This window comes from Myiozetetes cayanensis, unplaced genomic scaffold, assembly GCF_022539395.1.
Source record: "Myiozetetes cayanensis isolate MyiCay16 unplaced genomic scaffold, myiCay2020 scf3, whole genome shotgun sequence".
Taxonomy (NCBI): Eukaryota; Metazoa; Chordata; class Aves; order Passeriformes; family Tyrannidae; genus Myiozetetes; species Myiozetetes cayanensis.
Genome location: NW_026087521.1, coordinates 7,187,468 through 7,206,043, shown reverse-complemented (window position 1 = coordinate 7,206,043; position 18,576 = coordinate 7,187,468). Strand labels below are relative to the sequence as shown.

Below are 18,576 nucleotides of genomic sequence, written 5' to 3'. Positions count from 1 at the left end.
CAGGAAACAGACCTCGAGGAGAGTGAGCAGCTCTCCAGGTCCTACTGACTCCATCAGGCATATTTTGATTACTCATCAGGCAAAGTCATTGGTACAAATGGCTTCTAGTGCCGTTTGATATGCCCTCTGCACACACACGAACACACAGTCCTTGCCTCTCGTCCTTCTACCAAGAGATAACAAATCTCAAGGTCTTGCCAGATGCTTCCCCATTGAAAGAGAGATCAGTGACTCAGACGAATCTCTCTTTAACTTATTTAATTACATCGTGTACACAAACAAGGTGAAGAATTCATCAAAAGACACTAAGGCCATTCTTTCTCTTGAGAGTCTCAATGCACACATCAACTTGCAGTTCCCAGTAACTCTTCTCCAGGAATTAAATTCTGTGGGTTCAGTGCAAACTCTTTAGCTTTTTTAACTATTTACCTAAAAGAATCTGTGCTTCAAAAAGCCAATAATGGGACTTGTTTTGCAAAGACAGTGTCGTGCTCGTGCACAGAGTAGAAATTCTGGATAAAATACCTGTAAAACTGGGGTATCTCTCAGGGTATCAGTCCACATTAGGAATACATCCACCTAGAAATGCCATGGCAAAATGTGTCCTCAAGCCTCAGACCAATGAGAAACCTAATGCCATCAATAAGACTGACCCACCTGACTTGAGTTAGGAACATGAATTAGCAAGGACAGGAACAAGAGGAACAGGAATAAACATCTGCTTGAGTGCTTTGCTAAATCACAGCCTTTTAACAGCAACTCTCAAACAGTGCCGTGCACGCCACTGCTGCCTGAACAGCTTTGCTACATGGCAGCCCTCCATTAATTCCTCAGCTTCACAGTGTTCCTCAGAGCAGCCTCTGCTGCTGTGTTCTAGTGCCCTCCATAGTGTGCTCTAGTGGGAGAGCCTTTCCTTTTTCTTTCAGAAAAGACATAAAAACTTTTCTTGGGATACAGAAAAACACAGGCAAAATTGAGTTGGCCAGTCCTGCAGGCCACGCACACAAAAGTGACCTATAAAAAGTGCCTATGACTTTAAAATCTATTTCTTGGACATCTCGCAGTTCACATCAGAGGAGGTTCCAGAGCCAGAGTTTTATTGTGTTTTTTACTATAAGACATCCTTAATAGTTTGGTAATACATGACAGGCCAAGGGTCAAACCTATAGCATATCAAGAAATCCTCAGATTCCCTGGATTTCCACTTTTTTTGTATTAGTTCTGAGAGAGCAACCTTCTACATATGACTCTTACATGTTGACAGGCATCTTCATGGAAGCCATATGACTGTTCAAAATAGAGGGGAGAAAAGAAGGTGTAAATCAAAATGAAGAAGGAGACCAGTATATACCTTTGAGTGAGCAATCTCAAGAACACAGGAATGAAAGGGGAGATCTTCTGCATATATTTTTTGAACATTGTCTCAAAATAGTACTTTCCCACAGCTCAGGATACCCAGAAGCATCAGTCACCATACATAAGTTTATCTATGTGCATGTGTCACATCTAAATGACACAGTTAAACAGCAGCAGCCACGAATAGCTTGACCTCATTGTTTCTTCCAAGGTGAATACCCAAAGAGAAGCAATGTCTGAATAACATTAAAAATGAAAAAAACCTTAGTATATCAAGGATGATGAAGAGAAGATCCAGTGCTTTCAAACCATGGTAAAAAAAAATGAGAATGAACACATGCTTGTCCTCAGAGCTATGCTGATCACCATACTTCCTCTCCTCAGTGCAAACAAAGAAATCCCAACTATTTCAAAGTCTGCTAATGAGACCAGAAGTAATCCTCAGTGAACATCAAACAAAAAAGGAGAAAAATCCTCTGACAATATGTTAGGATTCACATGTTTGCTTCAAGAGGCTGTAACTCTGAACTGACTTAAGCCCTATGAAAAATTGTTCTGACATGCATTCATATATGAGTAGAATGACACTTTGGTGATAATAACATTTTCTAATTACATAACAAACCCTTCTGAGATAATATAAACAAATGTGACTGTGTAATAACTAGCACCATTCTCATGGAAGTATTTGCATGTATATTCACATCTACATGTGCAATGATGCAAACATTTAAGAAACTGTTAAAACATATCATTGATATTTTCTTCAGCAGCTAAAATTTCAAAATCCTAAGTAACACTCCAGAAGAGCCAATTCTTTAGCACAAAGCCTACACAGAGTTTGCCTGAATGCAAATCTAGTTGACAATGAACAGATGTAAACTTTATGTCAGAAGGCTGTAACACAAGCACACAGGTTTTGCCAGACATGTAACATTCATTTTGTATTGTACATCTAAAGAGATATGTATGAGAATAGAAAATTTGCAGATGCCCACTGACCTCAGGGGAATTAGGAGCAGGCCCACTCCTTTCCTGACTGGGATACCCAACCTTACCAGGGACTGAGAGAACATCAAACTCAAAACCTTCTACTAAAGTTTTCTGTTATGAAAGCAGAACGTTTAAACTCCTGCAGATCACTTAAATTGCCTTAAAGTGTTATAAAACCTACAGACTTAAAAAGGTCATTTGCCCTAATTGTGTCTGCAATTAGCAGGAAGATCTATATCTCCTCCTGTGGTATCCTGGGAGCAGATTACACAAGTCAGAATACACAACAAACACAACTCAGCGGCAATAAACCAGGTCAAATATTGCTCTTAGGCCCCAGTAGAGCCCATTGTAATTAAGGCCAGTCTATTTTCTGCAGCCAGTGGAGCTTTTCACATGCTTGCCATGTGGTACAGACTCACAAAACTCACTTCTAAACTGAAACACATTTCTGATTTCAAAGGGGTTGGTCCCCCCTTAGTGGCATGAGGTAAAGGAGCACTTTACCGAGCAGAGCCATTAATAACTCCATGGCACCATACTTTCAATCATAGAATCACAGAATCATTAAGGTTGGAAAAGATCTCTAAAATCATCGAGTCCAACCATTAATGCAGCACTGGCAAGTCCACCACTAAACCATGATCCCAAGTGTCATATTTAGACCTTTTCTGAACACTTGCAGGGGTGGTGATTCCACCACCTCCCTGGTCAGCCTGTTCTAATAATTTGATCAAGTTATTTCATATTATCAATATTTTTTCTGTCTCCCTTCCTAAAAAATCTTCTTGATCATAATTATAATTGGCATTTGGATGGTAACTATAGCAGTGACTCTACCTGCGCTTTTTCCCCTTGAACATGGCAAATTCAACTCCTTTTAAAAATGCTCTATTATTCTCACTATAGTTCGTTTATGGACACAGACCACTGAAATGAACAGATATTTATGAGATAAAGTGCAATCTAGTCTTGCTTAGGATGACAAAAAAATTACCTATATTCTCTGGAATAAGAGTAAACATTCTAAAAGAATTTGAGGTCAAAATGTGAATCCTTTAAGCTCTTTTTGGTCACAAACTCTGCTGAGATAAGCATATCAGTGCCCGTGGGCACATCAAGGGCACACTCTGAACCAGGTATTTGGGCTGTACTTGAGTGAAGGAAGATGGAGAGGAAGGAAAGGAGACAGGGAAGGAATGAAGGCTCCAAATACAGACTTTTAATTTGAGTGTAAAACAAGCAGCATATGGTCAGGCTGGCAGAAAAGCCTGATGGTGGCCACCGGAACAGATTGCAGTGCAGTGTCAGCGGGAGCACGATGCCAAGTGCTGTTCCCACTGCCAAACCCCAAAAAGTCCCCATTAGGCACTGCCTACAGCCCCACACCAAAGCAGAGGGTTTCTAGAGATAACCAGCCATTAGGGGGTGCAGGGAAGGGCTTAGCCCAGAAAGCAAACTGCTCCCTTGGACTACCATCAATGTTTTCCATTTAAAAAGCCAAGCCACTGCCCTGATGGCAGTGATCCTTATCAGTTAAATTCCCTTCCTGTTATCAGACTCATGAGGAGATCAGAGGGAGATCTGTGGTAATTAAAAATGAAGGAGACCAAATTAGTAAAGCACATTCCCGACTGTCAAGAGTGATTCAGAGGTCTGGATTCTGCTGAGGGAGGTTCTCTGTCTGCCACCCCCGCCTCCATGTATGTTCCCTACCTCCAGAACAGTGCTGGGAAGATGCCTGGAGGGGACATTTTAAATGGGAAGCAGAGCTGAGCCACACAGAGTAGCTCTAGGAGTAATAAATATTGCCTTTTTCCTAGCCAAGATCTCTTCTGCACTTTTAATGTATCACTTCACAGGAACCCTTGCGACCGTGATGTGGCAGCATCAAAGATATGACTCAGTTCTGAACAAACACAAGCCTGAGAGATGTCACCAGGGAGTCTGGTGTGGCTGTGCCATGGCCTGTCCAGAGAAAGCGTGGCCTCATGGGCACTGAGCACTGAGGTATCACACCACGCTGCGTGGCAAAATGCAGGCTGACAACCTGATGCAGGGTCTGGAAGTGGTGATGGCTGCAGCCCCACAGAGCAAGGAGATGAGAAAAAAAGAAGGAAGTGAAATATAGAAAGGGGCATGTTGTCTCAGTGCCTTTCAACTGCAAAGCTGCTACTGCAGCTTCCCTCAAATATCTGGGACACTGCACTGCATGACACAAACATGTGTCATGTGAGGTTCCTTCCTTCTTGCCACCTACCACCTGGATAGGAGAGATGTGGAGGGCAGGGTAGTAGGAGGGGACAGTTGGTCATCCTGCTGCTCTGTACTCATGGCAAGATAAAGGCAAAAAAATCCCTTCTTCTAATAACCAGGTCACAAAGCAGTCAAAATATGACAGCCCTGTCTACTATGAACCCCATGACTATTTCTCAGAGGACCCTGTCTTCCCTGCAGGTAAACTTTTCTGATGAAGTTTTTGAAGAGTCAAAACAAAGGGCAGGATCCTGCCAGGTTTCGGAGACTGCGGCTGTTTCGGGGAGTGTTGGCAGTCATGCTCAGCGGGTCACAGTCAGCTGTGCTTTGCAGGTCAGCATGCTCTCCAAAATGCAGCAGAGCACAGAGGTATCCAGCATAATTTAAAATGGGTTCATTCAAATGAAATGCAGTAAAACACAGCATCCTGAAAATGAGGACATCTTAAGACACCAACTGAGCTCTGATGCCACAGTTCAATTGCTCCAGAAGGACTTGAGCTAACGTGTTTTTAGCAATCTCAAGTGTCTTTCCACTCCACTGGAGACCACAGTCTGGATGTATTTACAGAGATGGAGACATGTAACATATTGTTATACCATCCTTTGAATTCCTGGTTCAGGCACGACTTAAAGAGAATGACTGCTGAGCATTTGGAAGAAGGAGAGGTTGGCACAGTATTTTCAGGATTCAAAATTAATGACAGCCTGCACGTCAGTTCAGTTTTCAGGGAGCAGTAAAGATCAGTGGTAGATATTCTCAAGTGGCAGGCATTTCTGAGTAGATGAAAACAACTGCAAACATCAGCAGTGATGGCAGATACGTTCCCAAAAGAAACACTTTCTCATACAGATTTCCCCATATCTGATGTGTCCTAACAGCCACCAAGGACAACTGAGGGCTCTGCCAACCTCAAGAAGACAAAAAAAAAAAAAAAGCCATAAGATCTTGTACTGCTATACAACTGCAAATGCTCTAGAACTGCAACTGTTGTACAACTGCAACCCTCTCTTAAGAGCAGCGACATAGTTGGCTCTGGTATGTCTCGGACATAATAGATATTAATCAAGGCTTCTGAAGATAACAGATTTCTAATGTCAGAAATCATCCTACCTGGGGTAGTTGCACCCTGGACACTTGATTCTGCAGGCTGAAGGGCTGAAAGGGTTTCCTTGGGTATCCAAGGAAACTCCAGAACTCTACCAAATGCCATACGTCCTGGCATAGGGTAGGACTTAGAAGACATAGGAGAATCTGAAAAAAAATTGTAGAATGTCCAGAAAGACTCACCTCAGAGGACATGGCATAGTTATGGCATTTCTTAATAAACTTTGAGATAAAATAGCACTAGGCCTATGAGAGAAGGAAGACATCTCAAGGAGCCATTAATGTGAGATGTGTATGCAACCTCTGGCCAGGTTTGTAGCACAAATCTCACTCTGTACACAATCCACTGAGAACGTGAGTTGTAGCAGCCTCAGATGCAGAACCTTTTGTATTCCTCAGGCTGACGAAATTCAGGTTTTTAGTATAAGATGCCCTTCATCCAGCTGCTGTGTGGTCAGATGAGACAGAAGCCACCAGCTTAGAGAACATAATAAGTCAGTGAGGGGATATCTGCCTGTCAGCGTTTTCAACGCAACTCGTCATCAACAACAGATGCCCATGTGAAAAATCTAGAGAGCTGCAGGGCAGTCAGTTTTCAAAAACCACCTCTCCCGGCATATCCCACCCATTGAAGAATGGACTGTCAGCCAAACTCTTCACTGGTTCAAACACTTTGCAGTAAAAATCACCATGTCAGCAAAGCTGAATGGGAGAGGTGTTCCCAACACATTCCTGCAGTGATTGACTGCTGTTGACAGATGCGTGTTTTCAGGCTGAAAGATTGGTTGTTCTTTAAGCAAAAGGTGAAAGACTAAGAGATGAGAAACCTAAAATTACTTTTGCCATCAGAATATAGCCAGACAGCCCCTGAAGCCAGTTAATCTACTACAGACACAGGAAAAAAAAAAAAAAGTAGAACTACATTAACACCTCTGCACTCACAAGAGCCCAGAGAGATAAGATCTGAAGGTTACAGTAAAAAAGTCAAATATCTGGTTGCTTCTCAAACAAGCTGAATTTCCATGGGAATTAACAGCAACACTCCAAGGAGGAGAAGCATCTCCTGAGATGAGTTTTCCAGTGTATTTAACAGAATCCTGTACTTTGATGCATAATATCACACACCATATACTGGGAAAAGTTTTCACCTTATCGACCAGGGGGACAGGTGTTGAGAAGCCAGAAATTCATCTATTGTTATAAAACAGCTGAAATCTCATTGGAATTGATCTAAGACCAGAAAGACACACAAATAAGAGGAGATGAAGAGGGAAGTGCACCATTTGTCGAAGTCTGTAACAGAAAGTCCAGGAGAGTGTAATATTGCTGGATCTTAAACCATTTATCACAAGATTTAAGAGGAAATAATGTATGTCAGAAAAAATGAGTTATACCTATGTACTTCAGGGTACACCAAAAGTGGTTGTGCAGCAGAAGAAATAAAACTATCTGCTCCTTTACAGTACAGGCAGCAAAAAGTAATAGGTTTGAAGTATAACGAGAGATTCAACAGCAGAAAAATCTTTAGCAGGAAGGAAAATGAAAAGAACAAAATAGATGAGCAAATATCTGGAGAGCTTCTGGGCTCTTCATCACAAGAGATCCATGAAAACAGTCCAGCCAAACATCAGCTATGAATGACACAGTCACTGCCACTACACTTCTTTGGGCTGGAGGATGAATTATGGTATCACTAGAGGTGCTTCCCAGCTCTATATTTCTGTAATTGAAAAAGCACATCCTAAGGATATACAAAGATTCCACATTTAAAACCTCAGAAACTAAACCCAAATATCAGGAATGACACATTCTCAAATGATGAGAAAATAGGTCAGATATTAGGAAGAAATTTTTTTACAGAGAGATTAATCAGACACTGGAATGGGCTGCCCAGGGAGGTGGTGAATTCACTGTTCCTGGAGGTTTTTAAAATGAGACTGGATGTGGGACTTAGTTGCCATGGTCTGGTAACCATGGTGGTGTTGGATCAAGGGTTGGACTTGATGATCTTGGAGGTCTTTTCCAACCCAGTTGATTCTATGATGCTTGCAAGCAGTCAGAAACCTTCCAGTGATCTGCTAGAGAAAAATTTTATGTGCCTCACACTAGAACATATGTCATAAAGAAATGAACAATAAACCTTTAGAGGAGGAGTGGAGCTGAAAGGTTGTTGCCATTTTTCATTCTATTTGTCAGATGCGACAATTTATAGCCCCTGATACAAATTACTGCTAGGATCTACTGTGGAGAGAATTAGTAGAGCAAGGAAGTGTGATGGGAAAGAACATTCAGCCTGGGAAGCTACAAAACAGTGAGGGATGTGTTTGCAGAGCAGCAGTTCACTTATGTTCCCAGATGCAAAGGAGTATTTCAATGTTTTGGAAAAAAAAAAAAACGCAAAACCAAGTGATATGAAAACATTCCAAGTTGTTAAAAATAAATACATAAATAAATAACATGCAGGAACTTTGTCATGAAAATAACTCAGGCAAATAAGACATCTACCATTCCTTATGCATGCAGTTTATTAATTAGCTAAATGATGAAGGTAACAAGAATGTGGACACTATGCAAATATAATCTGACCACTCCTGGTCTCCATTTTTTGCCAATACAGCTACAAACGAACTGGAGAGCTACAGAACTTAAGAACAGGGCAGCTCAAGACAAGCAACCACATCTTTTCAAGGGGTGTTGTCATAGACATGCCTTGTCTGTGAATTAGCATACAAAGGTGCCTGTAGCAGACAATGAGCTGCACAGCTCCACTGCAAAGACAATCCCTGCTCCACAGCTCCAGGAGACAGGAGGATTGGAGGGGAAGGACTAACTCAGGGACACTCAGGACATCAGTGACGGAGCTAAGAAGCCCTACAAGGGTAAATAGCACAAAAAGCCAGTAACAGTCTGTAAAATGAAAAGGCACAACGTACTGCATTCCTTCCCTTTCACGGGGTCAGGTAGTCCAGAGCACTCCACTGACGGATTCGGGACAGCCACCCTCCATCTGGAGCCACTGCTGTCGCACTCTGTGTACTCGAAGTGGTAATCTGTCTGCAAGCAATTACAAAGAGTTTCAGTTTCATCATAACATTTGCATATTAAGCTCATTAATCAAGACTTGGGAGCAGCAAACTCAGTGATAATTAAACCAGAAAGGAAGTAGTTGTTGTGGAACATACTGTGCAGCGCTTCTGCCGCTTTGATGATCACCCTGTATCATCACAGAGCAAGCACAGAGCACACCAGGTGCTGTGCAGCACACATGCGAAGGCAGAAGGTGGGATTTGCAAAAGCGCTTGAGAGACAGGACACAGATTCCACTAGATTTTTTTTTCCCCTGTCTCTTAGAGCAGGATTGATCCCAAATTTCTGTGTCTGATCTACAGTAGCCGATGAGGCTTCTGCTTTGATTAATGGAGCAAGCCACACTCAGAGCACAAGTCATCCCAGGATAGGCTGGATGTCCAAGATGGTTGAGATGATTCACCTTCTGAGAGTGCCCTTCCTTATTCATCAATTTCAGAGGAAGCCCAAGGCAAATTAGGGGAGATAAACCCAGTATTGGGATACCTCTGAAAATGCCATCCAGTGCTAACTCTGAGGATTACCTCTAGTCAGAATAATGGTGGGAGGAGAGATCAGTCCCTGTGACCGAGATAAGGGCTGAGCAGACTAAATGAAAAGCAGTACAAAATTTCCTAGCATTGGCTAGGAAAGAATATTATTTGTCTTATTAATAGTATTGATTCATATCCCACATACAATCTAGACTCACATTTAACTACGTTTTTAGTTTTGTGCTTATGGCTCTGTTTTCAAATTCATAGCCCAGAATTTTACTATTAAAATAAATCTCAGCAACCTCTCATTCTTTAAGCAGCTTGCTATCAAGAAAGAGTTTGGGTGAAGCTGGCAGAAATGGTGATTATCTTTCTTTAGGGGGAACAGATCTATGTTAAAATGACACATCCTGGCAAGCTCCATGAGATGTCTTCATGTGAGCAAGGCCACCTCTAGCTCCCTTTGCAGTCAGTGAAAGGAAAACATTGTCCCTGTGCCTATTTTAGACACCTTCTGCAGAGGGGACAAGGAGATAATACATCCTAGAAACACTTCTTCCTCTCCACTGGCTACAGAGGGAAACTAGCCACTTAATTTGGACAGAGTCTTCTCCATTTCCTCAGAAGAACCCCACCTCTAACTCTGCACATCCCTTCATGGCCCATAAAAATAACACACAGAATCATGGGACTGAGGAAAACTTAGCCACAGGCTCGGTGTTTATGAAGCTTTGGGGCAGACTGGTGTGGTGGACCCATAAACTTTGGTTGGTTCCTTTCAATTTAACTGTCCTCTCCTGGCAGGGCTGGCCATGAACCAGGGAGTGGGGAGGCAGTGGACATGTCCACAGCCCAAGGCACAAGCAGAAGAGCTCTTTAGCTGCCATAGCTCACTCTCACTATGTTTACTTGTAGAAAAGCAAACAACACTGAGTTTAATACTTCTCCTACTGTTACCACAGCTCTCCTGAGACATTCAGATGTTAATAAAGTTCTACCTAAACATCATTGAAGCCTTTGCTATTTTGCATCCCAGTGCAAATAATAATCTGATTTCTCTGGAATTAATATTTTCATGGCTCAATAATTGTCTTTGTAGCGCAGTCGATGGTTCAGAGACCTAAGTCATAGCACAGTGGAAAGCAAAACTATTTGTCTCCAAAAATAAGAAAATCAAGGCAGTAGAAGATACTGTCAAACCCAGATCCACAAATGAAATATAACACGCTCCCAACTCTACAAATAAATTCAATTATAATGCATATTTCCCCCCTTTCATTTGATTATGCAATCTTCTAGGAATAGGAAAAAAACAAAAACAAAATAAAAAAACAGTCCTGGATCATCATGGTATGAAGTGTGCCTAAAAGGCAACCAGAATATATAAATGAAACAGCTGTAATAGATCCATCTCATAGTTCATATGACATAAGAGACATAAGAAAAAAAAATCTGTTAAATTAAATATACAAGAATGAAGAAAAGGAAAGGATATTGAAATACTCTGAATCTGACTCATGTTAAGATCCATTTTCCATCTAATATCAGGTCAAAAAAATTACAGAGAGCAGTTTGGTATCAACAGTCCAGGTTGCTCTCGTAGCCACCCTCTCAAAACACACTTTAGTGATGTCTAGCCAACATTCAATCCCTCTGCAGCCAGAATGGGTCTCCGAAGGGGTGCAGCTGTGAGGGACACATCATGCAGTGCAGAAACAATCCCTCTACTGGTTGGATATCTGTCAACTATCACTGGAGATTCAAAATTCAGGACAGTAACTAAAATTATGAAGGATAAATGTGTTCTTCTCTCCTTCCAAGCTCAGACAGATGAGTCAGGTTTCCATTCCTCCATGGAAATCTCTCCAGCTTTAAGCAGTCAAATCAGGTTTCTGTAGTGATGGACCCAACACATGCCCTTCCCTCTGACCACCCCATCCCTGTATGCAGCCATATCCACAAAGGAGTCACAAGACTCACAAATGTTGTACAGCAGAACTAGAGTTATCACACAGTCTCTTTCCATTACTTTTTTTCCCTGCTGTGCTCAGTTCCCTTCCAGAAGAGCAGAGGGGTTTTCTTCGTTTTTCATTTTCTATCTGACTTCTAACTCAGCTTTATGTCTGATAATGGTTCCATGGACTTGGTTGTTCCTGTGGTAATCAACTGTACTGAACACTCTTCAAATTAATTTTTGCCCTTGGTCACACACACACACACACACACACATACAGCTCCAAAAAGTTCTGCCAGCTACCAATGCTATAATCTTAGAATCACAGAACCACAGAACCACAGAATGGTTTGGGTTGCATGGGACCTTAAAGACCATCTTGTTCCAACCCCCCTGCATGGGCAGGGACACCTTCCACTAGACCAGGTTGCTCAAAACCCCATACAACGTGGCCTTGAACACTTCCAGGGATGATGAACCCAGAGTTTCTCTTGGCAACCTGCTCCAGAGCCTCTCTCCCTCACCCTCTCCCTCTCTTCTTCCCTTCTCTTTTTCTTCTTCTCCCTAGAAACTCTTTACCTACAAACTCTTTACCTCTTTACCTAGAAACTCTTTGTCACACAATAGTGATAGGACAAGTAGTAATGGGTTCAAACTGAAAGAAGAGAAATTGAGGTTAGACATACATAAGAAATTCTTTACTGTGACAGTGGGGAGGCACTGGCACAGATTGCCAAAGTTGCCCAGAGAAGCTGTGGATGCCCCGTACCTGGAAACATTCAACATTCAAGGCCAGGTTGGATGGGGCTTTGAGCAGCCCAATCCAGTAGAAGGTGTCCCTGCCCATGGCTCAGGGTTTGGCACAAGATGATCTTTAAAGTCCCTTCCAACCCAAACCATTGTATGGTTCTATGAAAAAAATGCTGAGGGCCCATCTGCATCCATCCTTTATAACCAGAATACATCTGTGCTGGATCACAGGCATGGCAGGAGCACAAACTTCAGCTGCACCACTGGCCAGCTTCAAATTAACCAGCACATGAATATAACTTCATGAGGCTCTGGTTCAGCTGAATGATCCGGCATCTCAAGCTGGCTTAGCAGCCAGGGTGATGTCCTCAGCAGCCAGTGTAGCTCAGGTCCATCCCTATGAGCTGGAAGCACGTCTTGACTGCAGCACCAGCACCTTCAAGCACACATGATGAAAGCTGGCCCTGGAAGCGCCCATTAACTCTGTCTTACTGGGCTCAGCGCTTCTTATCTGCATCAGGAATTTGAATTTCCAAATACAGAAGGCTGGCAGTGGAGCCTTCTCAGCACCGTGGGACACTTACACCACCTTTGCTTCTCATGGAAAAATGCCATTGAATTATGTTGGGATTGCTTCACAGAATCATAGAATGGCTGGGGTTGAAAGGGACTTTAAAGATCACCTAATTTCAAACCTCCCAATTGAGAAATTTCTTCACCCACCAGTTCTCTGAAATGAATTTCATGTCAAATCCATTGCCAGATGTTATGTGTTGCCAGCTACTACTCTGATTTTGTTTTCAATGTTTTTTCCCACTATCATCCAGACATGCAGTATCTATAAATTTGGCCACAGACCTGTTTTAATTTTAACTGTAATTCTGACCCTGTTTTAATTACTTTTCTGCACTTAGACATGATCTTCTAAACATGTCCCTCCCCTAGTTCAGCTCTTATTTCCTATAGCATTTCCTTTCTTATTTCTCGTAATTCCTAGGCTTTGGCAAAACTGGTTTGAATTTCTGATCCAGAAAGTAAGTTTCCATTGGAAAGTGTCTCTCAGGAAAAAATTAACAACATCCCATATAGGGTTAAGTTTGGAAAAAAAGTAGTTTTGTAAATGGAAAATTGATGCTGTTCCAAGAACAGGACCAAGAACTGCTCAGGATCAATATGTAGTCCTCAGCATTAAATTTCAAATGAAAGGTTAATAGTAACCTGAAAAATGCCACCAAAAAAATGAATGTGCATTTGCCTTACCCTGTGCTGAATTTTGCTTTATTGTTCTTGAAGAATTAGTGAAATCACACCTGCACTACTATGCAAAGCTGTTGTGAGAAACTCTCTGACGTACACACACTCTCTTTGAAGGGCACCGTGTACAAAAGCAATGCCCTTGTGTCAGCATATGACATCAGAGAGGTGGTGCACTGGTCACAGCTCTGCCAGGGGTAGGAAAAAGTGACAGAATTTTTCCAGTGTCCTATGTTCAGAAAGCATCAATATGGGATCAATGGTGTGTGTCTGCCACCCTCGCATGTGTCCTGTGCCAACCTCCAGCAGACACCTCCTGCCTCCCTGGGGACACCCACACCTCCTGCCCTGCAGCCCTGCTCCAGCTCCCAGCACACCATGAGCTGACAAAGCAACACCTCAGCAAGGCACGTCCTACCCACTGTGTCCTCCAGCTCCAATGCCCCCCCTTCTCATACAATCTTTGTCTACACTTTAAGTGGTACTGACTCCTCCTCCTTTCCCAGGTCCCCAGACCCACCCATGTAATGCCAGATGATTCCAGTGCAGACCTCTACATCTGAGCTAGGCATCTCATGGCCTTTACAACAGTTGGCTGACTGTTGTCAGCTGACTGACATTTCCAGGGCACAGAGCCTCTGTCTTAAAGTAAATGCCTATTTCACGGCATTTCTGAAACTCTACAAGTATTATTTTCCTCTCCACTGACTGGAGGGTTTTTTTCCAGACAATCCCCTGTAGAAATGAGCTTTTTCCATGGCACAGAGCAACACCCTCTTCAATGCCTTTCCTAATTTTCTACACCAGTTTTTTCATTCCTTTCTTTCACCTACATGGGAGATGCCTTGCACTCCTTCCCACTTAATCAGAACTGAAGAGCAGAGAAGGCACAAGTCCTTACAATCAGTTCCCAATGCACTGAACACTCGATCTGAGCAGAAGACATTGGAGGAAGCCCAGGAGCAATAAACATTTACCATATCTGTTGTGAAATACAATAGCAAGACTCTCCTGCAATTTAACAGCTTGCTCTACTCTTCCTATTTTCCAAGCACAGACATCACTGAGCTGAAAAAAAAAAATCTTCTGAGCAACCTGCCACAGTATTGGTAACCAGCAACTCTAAAGAGATCTGTCACTTAATCATTTTCTGAACTTGGACTCCTTGTTCCAGTGATACTTTTGCTTAACCCGATTAACTGCACCCAATGCTATTAAAAGATACCACTTGCCAAAAGGGGCATCCATAATCTTTACAGACCTATGTGCTGTCTATATTTACATGTACAACAGGGATTAGCTGTGCATTTATTTAAAAAAAAAACCTCCTCACAAACAAAAATCCCTTTAAGGAAAGAATGAATACAGGAAGAGATAAGAAGGGAATCCAACCTCACTGTGATCCCCCCAGACTAGTCACACTGAAAATGAGTCAACATTTTCACTTCCCTGCTACACCAAGACACGTTATCCCAAAAGACAGCAGCTGCAGAGACATGGCAAACTCCCAGCGTGGCTGTTTCCCATGTCTGGCATCCATAGCACTAACACACTCAGGGACTACGCTTTCAACACTTTGAGACTACTCCAGAGCTTTCAAGGGCTGTCTATCAGTCACTTCTACTTCAGGTTCTGAAAGAGGAGATGCAAGTTCCCATATCTCATTAGTTTTGGGCTTCTAGCCCTTCCTCCTCTTTTACCACGCTCATTATTTCCAATTATATGCCCAATATCCCTGCTGCCTCTCTGTGCTCATATCACCCCCAGCCCATGAGTGAGCAGCAGATCTGTCTGTCAGCAGGGCTCTGTGACATCACTCATTCAGACCTAATGCCCAGCTCTACACTTCTCCCCAACAAGATCACAGTCCTCTTTAATCTCCTTTGAAATTACTTATATCAGTGATTTTCAGCTGTAAACTTGAGCCAGGCTTCCTAAATCCCCAGATTCCTAAAGACATTTATGTTTATTCTGCCACATTTCTCTTTCTGGACTCCTAATTCATTTGTGGTTTTTTTGGCAGTGAGAATCCCAGCCCTAATTGCATTACTTAGAACTTCACAAGGCAGCTGCACGTATTCAGACTTTCTGAAAATCAGGCTATTTGCATCTTGAGCCTAATTCAAGCACTAGTTTTCAAGCACCAGAAGCTGAGGTTGGAACACTGCCAAAACCATCTGCAAATTAAAGATGAACTGAAGAGGTTTCCTGAATGAAAGCCAGAATTCAGCAAAAGTATATCATCAATATTTGCAAGGAATCAGAAAAAAATTATATTTTCTTTAAGTTTTTTATAACCTGTTTAAACATAATTACCAGGATTCTAACCCAAATGTGTTAAAACAAATGTCTAGTCCTACCCAGTGAACGAAGTGACCTGCAGTGGGCAGATCTCTGCAGAATGATGGGTGAAGTTCAGAGAGCCATGAGCAGCTCTGTTAGCAGGAGGAAGATGGAGACAACCCTTAGCAATATTTAGAAAAAAACAGCTGATGGAAAAGCGTTTGGATGAATATTGTGTCCCACTGGAAATGAGAAAGGTAGTGAGCTCTCATACTAACCAGGTCCAAGCACTTCCTTTGCCCTTGGTCAGCAGGCTGCAGCATGGGATGATAGCCGTGAGAGAGATGACCAGGAGCTGTTGCCAGCACATCTCAGATGTTCAGAGTAGGGCATGTGAACTGCATCCCTTTCTTTCCTCCACAGCTCCAGAGTCTGAACACACTCATTTCCACACAAGCACCTGAGGTTAGGTCGGACAGTCCTTCGTGTTCTACCTCTTCACCCAGCTGTGACTTGCTGGGCTGCCATTGCCATTCTGAATGCATTGCTGCAGCCTCTGAACAGCTTCCAGTCCATGAGGCTCCCACCTCTCCACTGAGCCTCCCAGGGATGCTTGTCATAGAAATCATGTGCTATTACTATGGCAGGGGTTTGAAGTAAGAGGTAACAGGGTTAGAAAGGCGTTTCAGAAGCCACTTAGTCCATCTTCTTGCCCCCCACACCTAAACCATTCCTGGCAGAGGTTTGTCAAACCTCTTAGAAAACCCTCAGTGATGGATATTGCACAGCTTTGCAGGGTAAAGCTCTTAGTTACTGGCCAGATAAAACGATGCTGATGTGCACAGACCATTCATCAGACAGCTAATGAAGCAGTTATCACAAGCAAGGAAGCTGAACACAAGAGATAGAAGAAATATGTGGGGATGGAGGGTTTATATGTTAAAAAGCACAGCCCCAGAGATACCATTTCAACATATAAAGAGGTTCAGAGAGCAGGGCTGGGGCAAAAGGTTGGCTGTGTCCTTCCAGGAAACTGCATTTACTGTGCTATACATCTGCTATATATTTATTATATGATTTGTTGAAGGCAGTTTGTTAAGTGCATTCCCATATAGCACATCAGCTGCATGAAACTACAGGGCTCTGCTCTGATCAGTGTCTCTTCTTGGCTGTCAGCCACCCTCACCCTGGGTGAAATCAGTGGAGATCTGCCCAGCCTCATGGAGCACAGGCCAGGTCAGAGACTGTCATCTTTCAGCAGAGACAGTGTGCTCTCTCACTCTGACATTTCTTCAGTCTTTGCCAAATCCCTTTCAGCAGCAGTCCAGTAATGACTAGGAGAGGTTTTATTATCATTATCTTATTTTTCCTTTCAGGGACCGTATTCAGTCTGAAAAGGTCAGGTCAGCCAGCAGCCTTTTGACTATGAAAAATTTATTTTTCTTTTAAATAAAACTTCACAAACAAGGTATGTGCAGCCTTACTCCAGCCATCTTTAAAAGTGTTTGGGATTATTTATTTTGCATTATTTATTATACTATTGCAACCTACAGAAATAAGTAGCTTTTAGTAAAACACTGGCTCTTTCATCCAGGGCCTTATCTGCTGCCCAGTTAAGCCAATAAAAGATATCCATTCACTTCAAAGGACAACAGGATCATGCACAGTCAACCAGACCATGTACTCATCACCCTGAGCATGAAATAACAGGGGATGGGCACTGCCATCCTTGCAAGTAAAACTCTAGAGAAAGCAAAGACTTTTCTACCTTTTAAGACAATCCCATTGAATTTCATAAAGGGAGATACCAAATACAGAATTCTACAGGATGGTAGAAAATGGCCCTCAAAAATATTATTTTCAGCCAGACAAACTATATTTGTGGAAGCATCGCCAGTGATGGCTTAATAAGTTAATAAGGGATACTGAGCACTATGCCTGACCCAAACCATGTTTTACTTCTTCCCTTGTGTCAGCTCTACAGCTCTACAGCTAAAAACCCTAATCTATCATGAAGTCATTTTTTCTCCTAGTTTTCAGCAGAACAGCTCCATGATCCAGTTCATTGCACACTGTGTCAGCACTGCTGTGGACACAGGAAAGAGTGGTGGCCGAGGTGGAAAGCTGGACAGAGGAAGAAAGTATTTTCAGTCAGGAATAGGATTGACTCTCCATGGTCATGGAGACTTAGACTGGGTTAAATTGATAGGGAAATGCTCCTTGATCCTAATGTCTCCTTTCCCAGCTTTCACAGCCATATTATTCAAGGTTTGGGTCTCTCAGGCACCACAGAACAGTTTAATGAATATGGAAATTAAAGCAGTCTCTAGGGATACACATCTCCACAGCCACTCAACAGAATTTCCAAGTGCATATTCTGATTCTTAACAACAAAGCCTTACAAATCTTCATAAAAGAGAGACTTTTTAATGTCAATCAGACCATAAAGTATCGGGAGTTAAGAGAATAAACTTTGTGCTTTAACTGCATCTTTGGTGAAATGCTGATTCCTGACTTAATACTTCTCACCCCTTGCTTTGCATAAAGCAATTTGCAGCAAGAACGATGATGATACAGGCTTGTGTGGTATCTTCAGATCTAAAATATTCTTTTCCTAAAGGAGAAAGTAGGAGTCAAACCCTCCCCTCCCTGCTCCATTGCCCCTCCCCATTTCTTGACTTCAATAATTTGGAGATGTGGGAGTAAAGGCTGTAGCACATGAGACAGAAGTAGCAAATGGCACTTTGTAAAAATGTCAGGAGATCTCAAATCCTTTGGTAAAAAGGATTAGGGCTCTTTTACAATGCACAGGCAGGTTAATACAGACCAGAGGCATAAGTCTTACTCCTTCATCAACGGCCGGCTTGCTGTGGACCCTCAAACATGTCTTCACTCACCTGCCCTGCAATTATAATCTTATTTTGCACACCTGGAGATGATACACTTCTCTACAAATTATTTGGGGAGCCAGACCACTTTTTAGTGTCTTACCTAATGTCAAATTATGAGACAAAGCAGGAGTGGAATCCAGAAGCTGAGTCCTTAAACAGATAATACTGC

The 18,576-nt window shown here is 42.4% G+C and overlaps 1 protein-coding gene across 1 annotated transcript in view; it reads right to left on the bottom strand.

The window, feature by feature from the left end:
- ELAPOR2 (endosome-lysosome associated apoptosis and autophagy regulator family member 2) overlaps window positions 1–18,576 on the bottom strand; it is a 102,174-nt gene that overhangs the window by 42,218 nt on the left and 41,380 nt on the right. The window contains exon 2 of the mRNA XM_050324884.1: window positions 8,646–8,766. Coding sequence (XP_050180841.1) covers window positions 8,646–8,766 — 121 coding nt within the window. The remainder of the gene's footprint in view (window positions 1–8,645; window positions 8,767–18,576) is intronic.